The sequence below is a fragment of the Pomacea canaliculata genome, linkage group LG9 (assembly GCF_003073045.1).
Source record: "Pomacea canaliculata isolate SZHN2017 linkage group LG9, ASM307304v1, whole genome shotgun sequence".
NCBI classification, from domain to species: Eukaryota; Metazoa; Mollusca; class Gastropoda; order Architaenioglossa; family Ampullariidae; genus Pomacea; species Pomacea canaliculata.
Window position 1 is genome coordinate 14,564,200 of NC_037598.1, and position 20,925 is coordinate 14,585,124.

Sequence of the window (20,925 nt, forward strand, 5' to 3'; positions counted from 1 at the left end):
GAGAGCACTCTAACGCAATGGCGTGTTGGTGCAGACGCACTGACGCAGGTTGAGGACAGCGGTTCTAACGACGGTAACAAAGTCCGTGGTGAAGTCCAATACCCTCATTTTGCAAACTGCAGATAGGTTTACTGCTACGTTGTCGTCTGCTGGAGGAAGAATCAAGCGTATCAGACGAAATGGCTGAACGACTTCGAACGGTGCTTGGCCACATCCGGAGTGACAATGTTGATTTTGTATCCTTAACTTGATCCTGATTTTTAAAATAATAATAATATTTAAACAACAGTAAATGCGTCTTAATATGGCCGTCTAATGGCTTGGCAAAGTCCAGAATTGTTTTGTTCAGAAGTGTAAAATGTTCTGTAATGTTAAATAATTATAATCAATTCATGGCACTACATTTCAATTATTAGCGTTTTTAACTCATATTTAGTGCAATGCTAAATAGAGTCAGATTTATATAAGGATGGCTGTCTAATTATCAAAAATATTGATACTGTCCAGTTCCACAAACGTGTTCTTTGGTTAAAACCAAGAGAATGTTTTGATATTATTCAAGGATTTTTTTTTAAAGGTATGTGCTGGGTTAGACAACATGGTTTCATACTTGTGTTTAAATCTTTAATATGAATGTATGAATTCTTGATATCAATAATTATGATTTTTTTAATAGTTATACAAATAATGTTATGAAGTTTGATTAAGTAATCATTTGAATTCTTATATGAATTAAGTATGGATTTCTTTTTTTAATAAATATGCATACCCACACTACATCAGCAGTATTGCTATAATAGTCCTTAACACCTTAATCAGAAAATGGTTTCAGAGATGTCGGCAGATGTTTCTGCAACACAGTTTACCTATACACTTGAGTCCCCTAGCTGTCTGACATATGAACAGCGCAAATTTTATGAGGAAAATGGCTTCCTGTTGGTTCGAGGTCTTGTCTCACCTGAGAAACTGGATCGCTTCAAGTATGTGCCACTATTTGCTCTGCTTTGAAAATAAAAATGTTTGCATTAGTTTGCTATGATAGTTATAGCATTCTTCCTGAGAAAGAAAAAGTGATATGTATGAAATCTCACACTGTTTCAGATTTAAATACATTATCCATTGTTTGTTTTCCAAATAAGACAGGCCACACATCATTTCGTTATTAGATGTTTACCTACTCTTTACAGTCAGTCTTCTGCATGTCTAATACCATTGAAGATTGTACTAAAAGAGATTTCTTTAGTCTCGCGCGGTCATTGATATTATTAAAGTAGCATCAATCAGGACTTTTACTCTTGCCAAATATCTAACCGAAGAAGGTGTAAGCATCATCTCTTTAATTAGTGCACACGCACACACACAAAGTGAATATGATAAGTTAGTCTGATTGCTAGATATCATTGACAAAACTTTATCAGCATGAACTAATAAATTATTAGCACATGTACAATGCTGTTACTGAAAAAAGTGTAGTGAGAAGTCACATAGTCAAAACAAACACAGTGTTTGTAGATAAATGTGAAATGTCAGTAATGTCATCTTTTAACTAAATACCATTGTGCCACTTATGCAGTTAGCAGTTGTTGCAGTTGAAAGATCTAGACATAAATGTATTCTGAAGAAAAAAGTTAACTGTTCTTTAGTGCTTTTTGCACTCAATCAAAGTAAAACTAGGATGTCATTACGTCAACTATATTATTGTTACCCTTAGAGTATGTTTACATTGTCAAAACAGATATATTTCTATTAATATTAGTTCAATTTACACAAAATTAGATGCACACAACACTTCATACTTAGGTTATAGTAACAAGGTGATGAGTATGGATGCTTTAGGTAAGTGCAGAAAGCTGATAATCAGGATGGAGTTTAGTCAGCTTTGTCACCAAATTATATTCTTGTTTCTGTATTTACATTGTTGAGTATTCCTGGCATGTGTACCAAAGCAAACCTATCCAAGATAACATTTTCGTGTAGCTGATTCCATTTTATCAAGATCAGTCAAAACAAAAGCATTTTGCTACTTTGAGCAACTTTTACTGGAATAGAAAAATGTTGAGCAGTTTAAGAAATGTAAATAGTCCACATATACTTGGAAAATCAAAAAGGCTTGGTGTATTAAGACAAAATTTTCTTTCCTGAAGGGAGCGATTTGCACAAATATGCCGAAAAGAGGTGCAAACTCCAGGGATGACCATCATGCGAGATGTAGCGATTGCTAAAACAGAATTCGTTCCTGGTGAAAAGGCTGTCACAAAAATTCAAGACTTTCAAAATGATGAAGTGATGTTTGAGTACTGTTGCCTTCCAGAGGTAAGTTGCTTTCTGTGCTAATTTAGTTTAGTCCTTGCTTCTCCTTGAGGAGCATAAGGCCTCCTGTACTAATTTAGCCCTATTTAATTTTTTTAGCTTTTCTGTGACTTTTAATCCTAGCCATGTTGCCAAACACTTTTCCAAATATGAATGGTTTAAATGCAAGTGTTTTTATCTACCGGCTGTCAGAGGTTTTTATGTCTCAACCATCAAGCATGAGGGATTATCAATGATTATCACAAAAATATTTTTGATATTTGAAATAAAAGGAACTGTTCATGCCTGGTAGACCTTTTCTCATTTTTGATTACTGCAGATTGTGAAATATGTGGAGAGTTTTATTGGACCCAATGTGATGGCTATGCATACCATGCTTATTAACAAGCCACCCGATGCAGGTAAGTAAGTGTATGTGTATGTGTGTTTATGCAGGATGTAATCACACGTGCACATGTGCATGTGGTAAAACAAAAAAACAGGCTCAGAAAAAAATGTATGTGCATTTGTTATAAACTGTTTTGTACAAACAAAAGAAAAGAAATTGGTAATTAGCTTTTCAGCATTTTCAACATCACAGAAAACAACATCTGTTGACAAAGTGCTGTAGAATTTACACTTACAATTTTCAAATTTCTCTATTTTGATGAAGGGAAGAAAACATCTCGCCACCCAATGCACCAGGATCTCCATTACTTCCCCTTTCGCCCAGCAGATCGTATCGTCTGTGCCTGGACAGCTATGGAGCCAGTGAATCGTCAAAATGGATGCCTGGTAGTGGTTCCTGGCACCCATAAAGGAGAGCTTTTACCTCATGAATATCCAAAGTGGGAGGTAAAGGACACTTGAATGCCTTGCTGAAAAGTCTCTAAAGAGAAGTCAAGAGTTAACTTAGTGAAACTGAAACTAGACTAAGTAAGAATCCTCCAGGGGCTGCAGCTATGAAGTTAGGTAAGTTATTGCCCTGGGGTATTATGGGGAGATCAAAGGGAAAATGACTCCATACTTATAGAGCAGTTTCTAGGCACTGTAGATGTTGCTTTAACTCTGGGGCCATAGTTATAAAGCAGTGGCAAAGATGGCCTGGGTTAAAGTAATATGAAATAATATCTGAGGAGACTGGTTTGTAACTACTGCAACAAGATGTTTGCCATTCACTTTCCCATTTTGCCCTAGGCCTAAGGTAAGAATTTACCCTCACTTTATAGCTATGATCCCAGAGTGACCACAAAGTGGAAGGTAAGCATCACAGCAGTCATATGGTCTTGTCAGTTTTCAGTTATGGGTGATCAATTAAACATTTCTTTTTTATTTTTAGTATTAATTTATATGAAAAAAAATTGTAGTTCATTTTTATAACAAATGTGCAAGAAACAGAAGTGTGCTTTTACTTTTGGGAAATTGTCTTTGTTCTTGAGTAGGGTGGTGTTAACAAGATGTACCATGGCATCCAAAACTATGATCCCAGCCAGCCACGGGTTCATCTGTCAATGGAAAAGGGTGATACCGTTTTCTTCCATCCAATCCTCATCCATGGTTCAGGCATGAACCGCACAGATGGATTCAGGAAGGTGGTTCCTACTGCATGTTCTTTAACAGTGTCTCAAATTTTTCATCTGTATCCACTGCCTTGTCATATTTTATATGCCAGAGATTAGACTTACTGAGAAATTGAAAAGGCACAATGTCTTTGCAGCATAACTACCTGTTAAGGAAACTCATACGTTATGGCATATTAGCACTCTGTCTTCTAGCGAGTTCATTTGATCATGCTTGTTAATGATAGCATAAACTGCTAAAGCAGAGGGAAAATAAAACTTCCTGTCTGCTTGAATGGCATAGAGTAATGGAGAATGGAAACGCAGTTGTCTCTACCAAAGAGAATATTAGAATTTAGATATTCTCAGGTTTTACAGTGCATGGCTAAGATATACAGGAAGAATAAATGCAGCAATTTTCTGACAAATATTTGGAAGGCAATTTCCTGCCACTACGCTAGTGGAGACTGCCACTTCATTGACGTCGAAGACACCTCACAGAACGTGATTGCAGATGAAGTCTTGGAGCTGGTTGAGAAGAGAATTGGTTCAAAGAGTGGCATCAAATTCAGTGTAAGTGTCTTCAGAATTAGGACACACAAGTATAAAACTGACTTAAGACAAGTCAGAGCTCCTTGACTTTAAATAACCCATTTATATTATGCACCCATGTTTGTACACTTCTTGCTTTTTACCATGACAGGATACTACTTTGTATTTGCTATTGAGTACATAATGAATAAACCAACCTTTCATGATTCTTCAGTGTAAGAAAATTATACCTTACATTGCAACCATAATAGTACTTGAGTACTAATACTTGATGGATCAGCTAAGAAAAATTTAAAGTTAAACACCAGACTAGAATGAAATGTAGCAATTGATGAAATAAGCCCCCTTAAAAAAATAATAACTTCATGTCATCCATTGGATGTACATGAACATGGATCAGATGTTTTCAGAGGTGTAGCACTTTTTATTTTTATTGTTATATTGCAGGATGTGTGGAAAATGAAGAGCCGTTTAGTGAAGGGTGAAGCTCACATCAATGAATTGTAAAGCTGCAGTTTCCTGGCAGCAGGTAGACCACTAGAATATGAAGAATCAACTTCTACAACTGAAGCATTCTTCCAGCAAGACATGACAATCAAATAACAGAGAAGTTATATGCACAGATGGTTGTTTCCATAAATACAAATCTTATGATGATCCCTAAGTCAAAAACTGTGAAATATGAAAATTAGACTGTCCAAATTTTTTTTTTTTTTTTTTTTAAAGGTGTTTAAAAGGTGATTCAGGATATGAATTAACAGCTACTTTTGCTGTTTTATATTTTCCAAAAAGATGTCTACTTAATAGCTTTAATTCAAAGAGTATTATCATTTTATGTTTTATTAGACTTGATTGCATTTGTTTCATCAAGCATGTTTGTCGATACCATGGACCTTGCTCTGCAAGAGGCAACACCTCAGATCCCCATAATATGCAAAGCATGACTAGTTAAACAAATATAATGATAAAAAACAATAAATGCATGATTTATGTAGCGGTTGATCATGCTCACAAAGAAGACAAGGAGACCTGGACAGCATACAAAGGATGGACTAGCATTTTGTTGGTGTAAGGAGTAATGCTCATGGAACAGATATGTTTTAATGCACATTTAGAGGATTCAATCAGTAGTGAGAAGGTGGAAGATATGGAAGGGAAGAGAGTTCCACTGTTTTGCAGTAACTAAAAATTCTGGTGACAGGGTTAGTGAGTGTAGAGTCATCAGATAAAGAGCATACACATATACAAATGTCTATGCATTACCTTTTCTTTGTGGACTTGCATATCTGATTTCAAAAATTGTGGATGCAGATAATTCACTTCAAAGAATTATTTGTAGATGTATCAGACAGGTATGATCAGCGATGAAGATATTTGAATACTTGCAAAAAATCATTCGAAAGGAGACAGTTGGAGGGAAAAGTATGTTGACTGTTGATAAATAAGAACTTGGTGAATGTGATACTATGACCCTGCAGTAAATTACCACACAATAATAAGTGGTGTTTCCGGTGAAGTTGTATTAATATATAATTGTTTGGCATATAATATGGTAAGTATTTGTTATTATTTTCATGTTCAAAGAAATCTTAATAAAAGAAATTTTACGGTTTGCCATTTATCTGTATAGTTCAGACTACTGGCGGTAGTGAGCAGACAAAACTGGCTAAAAAATGGAATTTCATTGTATACATCTTTCTGAATTCTCGAAAAAGCTTGTTGCATTTAGCTTTTTCAATCATTTTTGTATTTTTGTTGTTTTCTTTTAAATTGATGCAACACATATTCTCCTTCCCTCGCGCACACATAAAGGAAGAAAGAACTTTATTTGATCAGAGAGCTGCGTATTCTAGCCCTTTTTTTAATTGTCATATCTAATGGTGATCGTTTCCAAGGTAAGAGTTTTATGTGATTACAAATGTTTTGGATTCTTGTACAGTTGATAGCCATGCCATTATTTTTAAATAAAGTCAAACTACAAATTTATAAATTCTCTGGTTCATTCAAGCACAGATTTATAAAAGAACTAATACACATGGGTATTGTTGTTACAAACACCATTCTTTTATTAATGTGATTTTGTTGTCAGATGTGAATTCATAAACATCAATTAGTAATTTAGTTTGATCTCTTGCATTCTTGATAAATTTAAAATAAAAGTAATGTCAGCAACAGTCTCAAACTTACTGTAATTTTGTAACCTAATTACTCTGCAAAACCATCATATCTTCATAATATATATATATGCTATTGTAAAGCCAATCAGTCCAATTACAGAAATTGCATTATTTTTATTTACATGCCTTTATCACAAATATAAAGCAACAGCACTATTTATTTTAGAAGCTGTATTTGAAGCTCATGGCTCTAAATAAAGCAAACAAGTTCACTGTGGAATTCTGACCAAGACCCTAACCATGATAAGCACAGCCACGAGCAATAAACAAATAAGAAAAATCAGTTATAACAAGTAATTAATCAAATACCACAAAGCTGTAACATGATAAAGCAGCTGCAGGCAAGTCATCGGTAGACTTACAGGATCTTTACTTAAAAGAATTTTAACAATTACTGTGTTGTGTGATGATAGTTTAATGTCATGCAGATCTATGTGTTGAGGTGATAAGAGTATACATCTGTATGTGGGACCACCATGTATGCATGCTCATATAGGGCAACAAAGAAGCCACTGTTACAAACATTAAGTCCTCTCTCTTGACTGTCCAGGAGTCACTTTGATTCTGACTCCTTATTTCCTAGCATCATCTTGATGGTACGACTAACACGCTTGCCATCATTAGAACTGTGGAACAAAAAACATTGTTTAAATATTCACAACCCAATGTGAGCAGATGTAATCATGTTCACAAAGATGTTTGGCAAGAAAATAATGTTTTTTTAGAAAACTTTTCAAAAAAAAAAAACCTGTAGATTATTCAAAAGACAGAAAGGACTAATCTTTTTAAGATTACTTTTGCTCACCATGTTCTTAGATATTTCACTTCCACTCACCATGTTCTTACACATTTCACTTCTACTCACCATGTTCTTAGATATATCATTTCACTTCCACTGACATCCAAAGGTTTGAAATATGTCTTCCAATCTTGATCTCCTTCTAAATTGAAACAGTACATTATTGGCAGTCCTGGGATCTGACAGTTCAACTCTAGCAGTCCTTTTTGTGAAAGTCTGCAAAAGACACACCTGATGTATAACCAGCATCACTCAAGTGATATTACTTCAGAAAGCTGGAGTCCAAATTATACAAACCACAAAAACATGCCTCATTCACACATCATTACTTCAAAATGCAGAGTTGTGTCTTTCATAGCATAGCATTTCTCCAAAATGGTCTATATCATACAAAAATGCTTTTGCAAACTTTCTGACCAGCCATGATATATTTGTAGTCTTTTAAGTCTAGTTTTTGTAGTCTAGTTTTGGTAGGTCTATGAAGATAAAGAATGTGTCACAAACATTGCCTTTCAACAAACAAACTTGGAAATTGAGGGTTGAAAAGTTTGAAGCTCCTTAAGCTAAAACACTTGAAGCTCTTTAATTTCCTTTTGAATAACAATTATTAATTTATATATGTGTCAGCACCACTTTGCTAAACATTGGAAACAGTTCTCTAATCATTCACAGAATTATGTACCTGTGTGAAAACACACACACACATTTCTCTACTGCTGTTCTAGGCAAAGTATGTCATTAATTATGCTATGGGGACAGAAATCCAAATAGTTAACCTAGTTGATATTATTAAATGCATGTAAAGGGATGGAAAAAAGGATGCCATCACTGCAAACGCCTTACCTTCCTCCTGGGGGAGGCAAATAGTACTTGACGCTACATGCATCCAGCCGCCCTAGCTCCTTGTAGCCAAGCGTGTTGCTAAAATCCCTCCAGTCCTCCTCCTGCTCCTTCTTGCGCTGTCCGTTGTCTCGAGACAGGTGCTCCCACTCGGCTTCATGCCAGGCTCTCTCTGCCAAAGCCAGCAGGCGTGGGTATACCATGTTGTCAAACTGCTCAGCAGTGCGTATCACCTCTGTCCATAATTGGCCTTGAAGACCTGACCAAATTGCAAACAAATAATGTGTAAGATGCTGTCTAATACAAGGTTTCTTCAACGTAAGTAGTTAAAACACCATTCGCATGGTTATTGCTCATTTTCTATTCATAGACCTCAGCATTTGAATCCTCTTCCTTTTGTCATTTGGCATTCTCTATCTCAGTTTTCAAATCATTGCTCAAGGTTCGCTCTTCTGTTGTTATTTTCATTAACAAACCAGGTTCTGTCACTATTATTCACACCCAGCTTGTTATGAATCTGTTTTTAAAAGCAACTGAAAAAATCAACAAGACTCTGTACACAGACATTCAGAGGAGGTCATAACTATATCTCCAGCCAATAACAAGCATAGCAGTTTTGATGCTCACCTACTATGTTTCCTGGTTTTTCCAGTGGCTCAAAGTCTGGATCAAATAACATTTCTTTTAAATCTTCTGAGGTGATAGGTTCCCCTGTCAGTCTGACGTCTGCATTGGAAAACAGATTCTGGGGTGCAAACTCAAACACTTTGCGTGTGTCCGTGTAGCGACATGCCCAGTAGAGACCTCGCTCTTCAGGATCCGGTTCTTGAGGGTGATCAAAGTACATGTGAGTACCTGGTGTCATGATGACCTGAAAATTTTCCATGCAAGCTTGGTTTTAAAGGAAGAGGAATAAGTATAGCCCATGCTTATTAACAATGAAACAATTAGTGAATTCAAACATACTTAACATATCAAAAGCAGATAATTGCAATTTATGAGTGAAAAAAAGTCTGCAAATGGATTGCACTCGAGGATTTAAGCTGCTCAGCAAAATCAACTTTCTGCAATAATCTAGAATTCTTTAAATTTGTTTTGATTACTGTAAAGGTATAACATTTGACAGGATAGAATAAAAGAGATCACGGAATTGAGTCTTTTGTAAGTGTACAATGATTTTGAAATATATATGTTACAAATGATGGAGAAGGAGAAGCTTCTCGCTAGATATCCTTCTTATCATCTAGCTTTCTCTAGACAACAATTGTGCATGTTATGTTCATGTATCCATGTCTGTCTGGAGTTGTTTAGTTTTGTTTTTTCTTAAAGCATCACAAGCCTGTACATAGGACCAGGATATGACACTTCATAAATTTAATGTAGTAGTAGTAGTATTAAATTCTCAGATTAACACCTCTAAAAGAATGATGACTACAAATGAAATTTTGAAAGACCTTGTAAGCTGCATTAGCCAGCTTGAAAATATCTCCGGCCCTTCCAGTCTCCCACACATTCTTCCATGCACAGACAAACACCTCCTTATTTGGAAAGTCACTGCGTGGGAAAGGATGGCACTGGTAAACTATTCCATCCTGCCAGGCACTGACAGACAAGCACAGATCTTTGGCAATCTCTGCTACCTGCAACAAATGTGGTGCAATTCTGGGGCAATCTTGTGCAAGGAAGCATTTATAGTGAAATATCAACATTAAATACTCGCAAACTCCTGAGTACCTGACACATACCAACACAAATCTGAGCTACAGAGACCACATTTATACTAGCAAGACCTCCAAAGGCTATCAACCACACTTTAATTCTTCCTTTGAAATAACAATAACACACGTGCCACTTAGTGCTAAACTTGATGATTTCAAAAATAGAATTGTAACAAATGTTTCTCAACGAAAAAAAAAAATCATTGTTAAACCACCAATGAATGTCTTTTTTTTTGCAGGAGAATACTTAAACATGCCTCCAGATAAACTAGGTGTTTTGTACATTGCATGACATCAAATCACTTTAGAGAATTAATCAAGAAAAATATGAACAAGTGACTATGTCCTCATCTCTCTTACCTTCAAAACAAAATACGTCATAAGGTCTTTGAAGGATGCCACCTCACCAGTTTCAATAAGCCACCTGCAGGCTGGTGATTCCTCCCATGCTTGATAAGGAACTTCATCCCCACCTAAATGGAAAACACGCAGGGGTTGGATATCCTTGTGCAAAGCTTGGATTTCTTGCATGACCTTGCGAATGAATTGAAAGGTGGACGGTAGGCCAGGGTTGAGAGAATTTTCACTAAACATCTGGACAGACTGCACTGTATGAACAGAAGCCAGCCTGTCTGAAAGAAGATACTCTTCTGCAGCTACATCATCTCCAGCTGCTTTGAGCCGAGCATAGCGTGCCTAAACAACATATTTTAAACAAACTTTTAAACAAATAAATTTGACATAATAAAAATTAATTTGCTTTTGCATTTTGGATATTTTTTTAACAATTATTTTAAGAACAAGTAGATAAATCGTGCATGCCTACATTTTTAGACATCATTATATGCTAGCTTCAAATATCTTAGAAGACTAGTGGGATGCATAATTTTTTTCTAATGATTAGGTAAAGCTCAGTGCAAAATACTTCCCCAATGCTGGATGAATAAGCCCCTTCAGTTCTCAAGGAAAATGCCTACAAACATCCATTTGCATATAAAAGTCAAAATCGTAACATTACATTTGTGTACAGATATACCTAATTAACATACAGTCTCAGCTCTCCCACTAGCGGAGGCCTTAATAACATAAACAATTCCATGTTGTCTGATGTCTCTCTGCGCATGATTATGTTTGCAGGTATCTCAAGAATAAAAGGGAGTTATTCATCCAGATTTATGATAACAGTATCTTGTACTGAACATTACCTTGTTATTGTAAACAAATTTTCCACCTCACTAGCCTTTAAAACTTTTCCTGTTTTCACTCAAGATATAACCAAAGCTATAAAATTTAACATGATTTTTTTCAGAAGCAGTATGTTTAAGGCCTAGAGACTGTACACAGAGTTCAAGAAGCATTCTTGTGGGAAAAGAAATCATGAACTGTTTGTGTGGTGGAGAGGAGGGAGCATCTGATGTGCCGTTTCTTTGGCCATGTTCAGTTTTTAGTCGTCAGTAACATCATTTTGCTTTGTGGACCCCCCCCCCAACACACACACCCTCGCAGCTAAAAATATTACTTGACAGAAAAACACTGACAACTTACCTGCATTGCTCGAATCGCAGCATGGCAGTGACCTGGCATATCAATCTCTGGAATGACTTCAATGTGACGCTCTGCAGCAAACATCAGAATCTCTTGGTAGTCCTGTACAGTGAAATAACCAGAACCTGGGGGGCAAGCTGTTGGACCTGACCCTAGAAGGGGAAGCAAGGAGCTCTCCTCCATGAGATCATGGCTCCGCTTGCTGCTGTGCTATTGTTAACAGAAAATGAATTCTTCTATCAGGGTCATATGCTACTCAGAGGAGCCATTTTTTTACCAAGAAAGATTGGAGACAAAAACTATACTTGTTGCCATGGCTTTTATCATCAAGAGGTTTAGTGAGTTTATATATTCTAGTGTAAGTTTTGTATTTAAAATCCATGCAAATTTCTGGAACAAATCTCTTTCATCCTCTCTCCTTCTTGTCTCTGTTGTATGGTTTAGACTTCCCATTAACCTCTTCCACAAATAATATTGATATTTCTTTGCAATTTTTACAACTGATGCCTTTTTTTTTTTCCAGACTTACAAGTTGTTTTCTTCCCTGTGCCGTTACTATGGAGGAATGAATCCAATCTGTCTTCAAGCAATGCAATGAGCAGGAACACCTCATACTTATACTTGAATCTTATCACCAAATGACAATGTCTTGTACAAAACTGGCCCCCAAGGTCTGTTGTTGACTTATAAACTATAAGCACATCTTCATTCTTATTCCTGTTGAATGCTCTACCCCCTCCCTACTATGGCGCATTCTGGTCTCATCTCAGGCACGCTGTTCTTTCTCTGCATATAGCATCTATTTACAGGGCTGGCTGCTTTGGGATATAGCCTTAGTAGCTGACAGTGTAAAATACCAATCCTCCCCCAACTACAGAAGGTGAGTCATGAATGCAGTTGTCTGACTGCAAAATAGCAACAAGCAACACCCATGGTTAGTGTTTGACCTAACCATGCCATGTCCAATTCCGTCAGTGTATAAACTTACATGCTTAATTTTTGCACTTGTTGTTTTGTAAAGTACATCGAAGCTGTCATGTAGTGAGGAGATGAATCTAAAATCAAAACAAAAACCTTAATGACTCAATGTCAGCAAGTTTCTACCTACTTCTGTAAGTTCCTCCAGTCCAGGAATCTGTATTCTCCAACCTTCATCATCTGTCAGGTGAAGATGCAAAACATTCAGCTTATAAGATGCCATCACCTCAAGAAGGCGCATGATGGTTTCTTTGCAGTGGAAATTGCGAGCAACATCAACATGATTTCCCCGATGGCTCAACCTTGGTGCATCCTGGATGGAAACCACTGGCAAAGTTCCATTGGTTGTCATGCTCAAGAGGGTCTGAATGCCCCAGAAAATGCCGGAACTTGTACGAGCCGAAATATGAACCTGCTGTTTCTGACCATCCACTTGGAGGTGATATGCTTCAGTGTTGTGCAGGTGTTTGTCATGAACATTTACTGATATATCTCCTTGAGTAAGGATAACAGAACACGTTGATGGCTCTGATGTGTTCGTTGTGACAGCTGATGCTCCTATCTTACCTGAAGAAACAAAACAAAAAAAAAAAACTAAGAAACTGGTCTAGCAGCAAATGTTTTAAAGTGTAACCTGCCATATGAAAAATTTCATAATTATCTATTTGGAATCTTCTTTATGTGAAGAGTGAGCAGCTTAAAAGATTAGTTTATGACATAAAAATGCACTAATCCCATAAGGTTCAAGGTTCTGGGGAAATTCTGAAAGATACTTCAAAGAGATGAGTTTTAATTAGCTTTTCGAAAACGTGTAAGGAGGCAACTTGACAGAGTGCAAGGGGCAAGTGTTCCAAGCAGAGGAACCAACATATGCAAGCAGAGTAGGGCATAGTGTGGAGTTGGAGTGTATCAGCTGTTCAACAAAGTGGGTCGGATGAAGTCTGAATGGTGAGACAGAAAGAAAGGTAATCAGTGATGACGGCATTTACAGCAAAGACAGTAGCTATTTGGTGAACTGAAGAAGCATGTGTAGTGGTGTGGAGGCACAGGCATTCATCAATTTGATGCTGGTATGTGCAAATATTTCCCCAAGTTTGGGGAGCTGTCAAACGAGTACCTAACTCTATAGAAGATCTGGGAATGAGGGAAAGGTGTCAACTGCTGACTCAGCACTAAAAAGTGCAAACTCTAATACTTCACTCACAAGACTATGGGTCTACCTATACCCTTTCATTTGAACTTACAACAGAGCAGTTCAAGAGTTTATTTTCTCGAAATTGTAGATTGTATTAATAAAGGTATATAGTCTTTAAACACACAAGCAATAGTACTAGACAGGCTCTCATCTCTTATCCTAGTGAGAAATGACATAAAATACCTGCAAGGTATGAAGCTTCTTTCTGAAAAAGCATGTCGCTGTAAATAAGCCATTTTCTTGCATCAAACTGAAGTTCTTTAGGAGAATCAGAATCAGTCATGCATATCCTTGCTGGTGTTGGTAAAACCAGCTTGCCTGCTTTTCCCAAATCTTCTGTATCATTCTTCTTGAACCTTATGTCTGGTGAATATGGATCATAGAAATCATAACGTGCTTTGCCATTTGCTGCAATATAGTCAAATCGCTTCCATTTCCAAGGTTTGTCAAATGCAGCTACAAAATCCAAGGTTTCATTAGCTGTGCAAGCAATCACTTTTGGAGTTAAACCATCAGCAGCAATGTACCAGTTTGGAAAAATGTCAGTGCGAGAAACTGAGTAATACTGTCCTTTAATGGGAATGATTATGGATTCCCCCTTTCTCACAGGTAAAAATAACGGTGTGGGCTTGAGTTGAAACAAGCAGCCATTGATATGGCAAAGGTTAAGTCCACCTGGTAGATTGACACCACCTTTGCATGGAAGATGCTCAGGTTCTATCATGCGAATGTGTGAGAAATAAATTGCCCAGTTTCCAAACTGCAACTGTGTTTCCCCTGGTAAGACCAAAAGCAAAAACAAAACATAATAATAATAAATGCAAAAAATTTTTAAAATGCATGCTCACACTCCTAAGGAGCATGCTCTTAACACTTAAGAACAAGAATGAAACATGGACAGCATATGAGGGAAAGGAAAACAAATAGCATATGAACTATAAAAGAATAAACAACTGTACTAAACGAAAAACAAAATCAAATACAGAAAACACAGAGAGGAACCAAATAACAAGAAAAAGAGCTGAGAATAACAAAATATCTTTTGAAGGTAACCCATTAAAATAACAGAAGGTGTGCATGCATGCATTTTATGTGAAGCTATGCATACCTATAAAACATTATTACACCATGCAATTACATACACATGCATATTTTCTGCTTTAATAGACACAAAAATGTGTAGGAAATAGAATTTCTTTGAACTGTGTTTATAAAAAGCTGTTTTAAGATCAGGTTATTTTCTTTGCTTTTCCCAGAACATTTCAACTAAATGCATAGAAACAAAGCTGTTTTGGGCTGAGATAATCTAATATTTTCACATAAATACTTCATAAATGCAAGGATATTATATATAGTTCGTGATAAATCATTAATATTTGTACAACAGATCTATATTCCACTACCATTATATTGTTGCGACTATCGGACGAAAAGAAATAGCAATCGCATGTACTAAATTTACCAGTTTGCTTAGGTTGGAAACCTTAAATAACCTACCTTTGTTGGCTATTGTGATAGCAGCGGTGTAGGTATCGTGCCCACCTGTCAGATTGTCTAATATTGCATATTGTATATCAAGTGTGGCTGCCAGTTCATCCAGCTCTTCCTGATTCAGTTGTGGAATACCTCCTTCGTCTTCCATATTTCTCGTCTTAGTATATACAGATTTCAATACTTCATTAATGCCATAAGTTCTGCCTGGTCTGGCTTTATTTTACCGTTGCTGGAGATTGTATTTACGACACAGTAATCTTGTATATTGTACGAAAAAATATACATATATTCCTTGTTAATGGTTTAAGCTCGAGATCTGTAATCTTTGGTGCAACTCGCGTTTCATTTTTCCCTATCACTACTTATTAGATTAGTTTTCTAATCTTTGGCGCGGATGATTAATAAACCCATTTGACCATGGATGTAGGATATTATATGGTCCTTGCTCGCATAAAGCAACATCACACACACACTCGCATACTTGAGTCAATTTGTTGCCTGCATGTAAATGCTTCACCAGATGTTTTTCTTTTGTGTTTAAAACAACAAGCTATTGTGCTCTGCAGCACTGTCAGCATTAGAAATTGAGAATTACGATCGACTTCGGATCACGGACCTATATATAGCTGCGATAACCTGTGTTTTGGAAAGGTTTCGGCCACCTGGATCACATATGGAATTAATTACCTCTTTTTACCTTATCTCCTTGATTATACCTGGTTTATTTGTCACCAATTTAAACAAAAACAAAAACATCAAATTTCAAAAGCACTTCGGTTCCCCACCCACAACACGCAATTACAATGATTTATTCATGAGAGTGATCTCCCTTATTTATGTTTGTTCTTGGTTGTGAATGAGTGAAGGCAGCTTAGACTGTATATCTACTACGGTTTAACTTATTTAAAAAGTATATTTTATATTTAATGCTAGTCTAGCAGTCTTTTTAATTTATTTATGGCAATGAATGTGGTTTTTATTGCTTTTCATTGGATATATATGTTATTCAGTTGTCTGCCTGTTTGTATGTTGATTTGCAAAGCGCATACTCACACTCTTTAGGAGCATGCTCGTGTTCCTAAGGAGCGATCGAGCTCTTAGTGCTTGAGTCAAGAATGAGACATGGACAATATACAAAAGAATGAAAGGATGAACAACAATACTGATGAAAGAATAAAAAAAAAGATAAAGAAAATGCAAAAAGGAAGCAGGTAACAAGAACTAAGAGTGTCTTGATTCAACAGAGGATGACAGTCAGGGAACTAGCAATAAACATGAAAGTGGGGTGGAAGATGTTGAAAAAGGAGTAGCATTCAGTGGACTGTTGTTAAGAGTAATGCTCAAGGAAGAGCTCTTCCTTGAGCATTACTCTTAACAACAATCTAGGTGTGTTTTCAGAGCACATTTAAAAGATTCAATAGTGGATAGGTTGCGGATATGAAAGGGGAGAGAGTTCCATTGTTTTGCTGCAGCTAAAAATATTGTGCCTGTGAAAATATTGTGCCTGTACTTGTAAAAGAGTGACATGGCCTGGTTTCTTAGCTACCCCAGATGTGCAGTGGAGTTCTATACTTTCTGGAGTTTATACCATGAGGTATGAGCTAGGGGCAGCCTGTGAGCAAGGAGTTGCAGTAATTCAGACTAGAAAGAACAAATGCACAGACCTGAGTGTTGTTAGTGAGTGTAGAAAGAATGTGATGTCACGTACTGATCTTACGAAGCTCATAATAGGCAGACTGAAAGCTGTAACATATGTCTATCTAGAGTCATGTCAGCAGTGACAATGAATCCCAGATTCCTGACAGGCAAAGTAAAGGCAATGGCAGTGTTGATATCGCCCGACTTGACAAAACACACAAAATGGGAACAAATACACAGATACACTCCAAATATTGGCAAATATTTATTTTTTGATCATTGATTTATTTTTTCACATCACAATTGAGATTGTGCACTTAGTTACATTTTGTTTACAGTTCTGAAACAATTCTTGGTATGTCAAATTGGTTACATCTGTTGTTGAGAACAATTGCATCAGCGCTTTGACATCTTTTTGTTACTTTATACAACAGAAAATGGACCAATAAAGCAGTGGGTCACCTCTAAAAATTTCTAGGCAAGGGTTCCTAATCTGGCTACAAGAACAATTTGAAAGCAACATCTTTATAAGCAGCTCATGTGATGTTTAGTAATTTAAGAATATAAGTATTATCCCCATGTTGGTTCTATTTTTGTTCTTTGTAACTAATTTCTTGGAGGAATGTACAGCATAGATCTTATCATGATTGTTGTCATTATTACTATTCTTCAGAAGTTAAAGACTCCTCCATCTAGTTTTCGAGAATACCCTGGGTTCGTCACATCTGAGTGGGGACCAACTGCGAAATTAAAAAAAACAACAACAAAAAACTCAATTTGTTAGATGTTACTGTGAAAGTTCAGATAGTTTTAAAAAGTGCTCAAATGCTTGTAAAAAAAAAATGCATGCACAAGCAAGGAAGAAAAAGCAAAGTGCAGAAAAATTGCCAATCCTCAGTAAAGCGTGAAAAATATTCTGCACCCTCTGCAGTCCAGGTGCTCAACCCACAGATAAATTGTCAGTTGTGTGTGTAGATGGGTGTTTAATGTAGGTGCATCTTAAGAATGGTCTAGATCAGCGGTTCTCAACCTGGGGGGCGTGAAGTGCTTACAAGGGGGGCACGAAGGTGGTCATTTTTTTAAAGTTTCTTATACTGGTATTAGTGAAATTAGCTTAGATTGCTGGCTAAGGGGGGCGCGCGGACGTACCTTTGTTCGTCAGGGGGACGTCACAAGTAAAAGGTTGAGAACCGCTGGTCTAGATGTAAGATTTATGGGTTTTTTTAAAAAGTTTTCTATGATGCACCTCTTGCCTTTTCGTTGTAACTATAGCACTTGTTCTGTCTTTATTTTTGTAACTGATTACACTTCCTGAGTTACAATTGCACATGCACATACGTAGTTGCTTGTGTATTAAGTCACATGCATAAATAATGAAAACACATTTCTATGTACATTCTGAAACCTCTCTTTAAAGGACAGGACAAAACATGAATGACATAATACTTAAGGCCTAAATATTTTTATGGTAATTTTTACAAAACTTAAAAAAAAAATCTTTCATGTCAGAGATAGAGGCACAAGAGTGAAAAATGCTACTTGTTTCACAGGGTTTTTTTTTTTTTCCTCTCTATCTATCTAAAGGCCATTCATGATGTGAAGAATCCACCATCTGGTTTCCGAGTGTAGCCTTTATTTGTGGTTTGGGAATGATGACTTTCTGTTAAAACACATGCACAGCAGTTTTAACAGAAAAATGCATGCATGAACAAAAAGAATTTAACATTGGAAATAGTGCAAACAAGAACATTAAGTCAATACCAACATGCAGTTTCTCCTAAATCTGTGTAAACAACCTCCCAAGTTCATGACATAAAAGCCTTTGAACGTATTGGCATGCAAAGGCACAGGAAGTGAATTCATGACATTAACTAAGTACAAAGATATATTTGTGGCAAGGATTCAGACAGCTTACAACATACACTAATAAATCATATTAATTACCCATTCTGATGTTGCAGATTTTACCTGTTGAACTTTTTAATAGTTCTTCTTCAAATATTTTCTGACTTTCAAAATTCTGACTAAGATATGTATGCACATTTTATTGTGCTCTCAATTTTTGGTAACAACTGACAGACTTACCGATAGCAGTTTTAATACTGTGTCCACTGATGTGTCTTTCCTGCTCTGTCATGACCAGAGGATGATTCAATGATGGTGGAACTTGAGGCACAATGACGACCCGGTTCTTCAGTTTGCGTCTAAAAATATCCATCATGATATTTTCAGTCACTGGATCTTTGAAAATCCACTTAAAACTTTTTTCTATTAACGGGATAGCAGTTTTTTCAGCAGATAACAAGGGATGTGGGGTGTGGAGGGTTAGATCTTTTGGTTTGTGTACAAACATATGCAGAAAGGCCTGAAAGAGTTACATTGTTTTCCTGGTACTATCCTGGTATACCTATATTTATTTAGTCACACATCTGTATCTAGATATGTGTTTTTGTATAAGTATGTCTATATGCATAACAAATGTGTAATTGCATACAGTTTTGTGAGTCCTTGTAAATGCTTGTAGTATGAACATTGCATGAAAATGGCACTCCAACATAAAATTTCTCCTCACTTGATTGAGAATAGACAACAGCACAGTTTTGTGACCCATACCTACATTAGCAATAATTTAGCATGCGGTAATTGGCTTTTTAGCCTATACAACTTTTCACTGATCTGTCAAAGAGGAAGTATCTCATAAAAGATATGGTCTTGATGGTGCTCTTCTTTCATATTAATTCAGTCATTACCATAAGTAGTGTTTTGCAATTGTTCTTTCTCATGTTTAAAAAAATATTTTTAGGGTTGCACAACTACTTGGTAAATGCACTATGCAAAGTAAGATTTATAAGGTGTTATAAGGTTAATGTATTTCTTATCAAATGCGAGACATTGGCCCCAGGAAACTGGGCATGTGGGTGACAGTTAAGTGATCCCTGGTGTCTGGTTGCAACTATGGTTCCCGTGATACCAGTTCCCCTGGTCTGGCCAGCAAAGGTGAGAAATATCCTTGGAGCCACTCGATCTGCTCTAGCCAGGATTTACTTGTGCTTTTATTTTTTTTAAAAATTTGTAGCTGGTTGCAGTTTTCAGACAAAAAAAAAAAATTAACTGACATGGCATCCATGATGGTCCTGAAACTAACAATAGCTTTATAATTATGAAATAAGAAGTTATAAGGTGCAATATGCTGACTCACCCAGCATGATCTGCATCAAAAGTCTCCTTCTGAAATAAAACTTCATTTCTGTTTTTCAGGAACTCTTCATGATGATTATATTTGGACTTGATGACAAAATCCAAGAAATCTTCGGGAGCTTGAGGATCGAAATGGTATGTTTCATGACGGGAGCTACTCAGGGTATGCTTCGAATTCAGGCGGCTCCAAGGATCTTCTTGCTGTGCTAGGTGTGTGGGAAGTAATTCCTGATGCTGGAACTAAACAACCAGTTGGAAGATCTTCAAATAACACAGCATACAATTAAAAAAGTACTTTAGATTTTTTTTTAATAATTCCATATTGGAAGATTTTACTTTAATTTAAGTTGTATTCAGTGTATGTATTTATATATAATATGTACAGATGCACAGACCTACACATGCTCTTTTTGTGTATGCACGCACATACATGCACATAAAATTGACTGGGTTGTGGTCAAATGGACTCGATCCTTGCTGTTGTTGAATGGGGGGTGATTATGGGTATATACCGTCAAATCTCTCTCTCGCGTACACTGCATAAATCACAAGTATGTGATTTGAACACGAGTTTTTAAGCAATTAATGTAGATTACAGCTATATTCAGATCGAAAAGTGTGCATGCGTGCAATTATAACGTACGTTTAAAAAAAAATTAAGACTTTCAGTTGTTCGATTTAAATTTAAAGTAAGATCATTTTATGGCAATTCTCAATTTTTAGCTGTTATGATAAATCTAGTATTTTTACTTTCAGAAAATGAGAAAAACTTTTTAACAACTGCATGTCGAACTATATAAGTATTGCCTGTTTTAATTATTGTATCAAAGTTACCTGTCGCGGCTTCACACCACAAAAGTCTCTGTCATTCTGCAATTTTGGAAACGGATAAGGATCTCTGACAGACAGTTTTTGCATGTTTACTTTACAACAGCCAAGATTT

The 20,925-nt window shown here is 36.4% G+C and overlaps 3 protein-coding genes across 11 annotated transcripts; 1 reads left to right on the forward strand and 2 right to left on the reverse strand.

The window, feature by feature from the left end:
• The first annotated feature begins 44 nt into the window (after nucleotides 1-44).
• LOC112571426 (phytanoyl-CoA dioxygenase, peroxisomal-like) lies at nucleotides 45-6,417 on the forward strand. The gene is made up of 8 exons (XM_025250393.1): nucleotides 45-236; nucleotides 820-980; nucleotides 2,145-2,313; nucleotides 2,630-2,711; nucleotides 2,963-3,144; nucleotides 3,732-3,881; nucleotides 4,287-4,421; nucleotides 4,848-6,417. The coding sequence occupies exons 1-8, from the start codon at nucleotides 180-182 to the stop codon at nucleotides 4,905-4,907; spliced, it is 996 nt and encodes a 331-aa protein (XP_025106178.1). The 5' UTR covers nucleotides 45-179; the 3' UTR covers nucleotides 4,908-6,417.
• Nucleotides 6,142-18,369, reverse strand: LOC112571424 (N,N'-diacetylchitobiase-like). 9 transcript variants are annotated; one of them, XM_025250382.1, is made up of 11 exons: nucleotides 17,934-18,369; nucleotides 15,150-15,303; nucleotides 13,836-14,429; nucleotides 12,588-13,024; nucleotides 11,480-11,689; nucleotides 10,295-10,630; nucleotides 9,671-9,856; nucleotides 8,844-9,087; nucleotides 8,220-8,475; nucleotides 7,443-7,607; nucleotides 6,142-7,203 (listed from the first exon to the last, which is right to left on the reverse strand). In XM_025250382.1, the coding sequence occupies exons 2-11, from the start codon at nucleotides 15,292-15,294 to the stop codon at nucleotides 7,131-7,133; spliced, it is 2,646 nt and encodes an 881-aa protein (XP_025106167.1). In that variant the 5' UTR covers nucleotides 15,295-15,303; nucleotides 17,934-18,369; the 3' UTR covers nucleotides 6,142-7,130. The 9 variants fall into 9 exon arrangements, with proteins under 9 accessions (XP_025106167.1, XP_025106172.1, XP_025106170.1 ...); XM_025250387.1 differs by lacking the exon at nucleotides 17,934-18,369 and adding an exon at nucleotides 15,834-15,950 and having other exon boundaries at nucleotides 13,836-14,015; XM_025250385.1 differs by lacking the exon at nucleotides 17,934-18,369 and adding an exon at nucleotides 15,834-15,950 and having other exon boundaries at nucleotides 9,752-9,856.
• Nucleotides 18,370-18,373: 4 nt separating this feature from the next.
• LOC112572183 (uncharacterized protein C1orf194 homolog) lies at nucleotides 18,374-20,900 on the reverse strand. The gene is made up of 4 exons (XM_025251754.1): nucleotides 20,817-20,900; nucleotides 19,984-20,222; nucleotides 18,870-18,988; nucleotides 18,374-18,444 (listed from the first exon to the last, which is right to left on the reverse strand). The coding sequence occupies exons 1-4, from the start codon at nucleotides 20,898-20,900 to the stop codon at nucleotides 18,374-18,376; spliced, it is 513 nt and encodes a 170-aa protein (XP_025107539.1).
• Nucleotides 20,901-20,925: the final 25 nt, after the last annotated feature.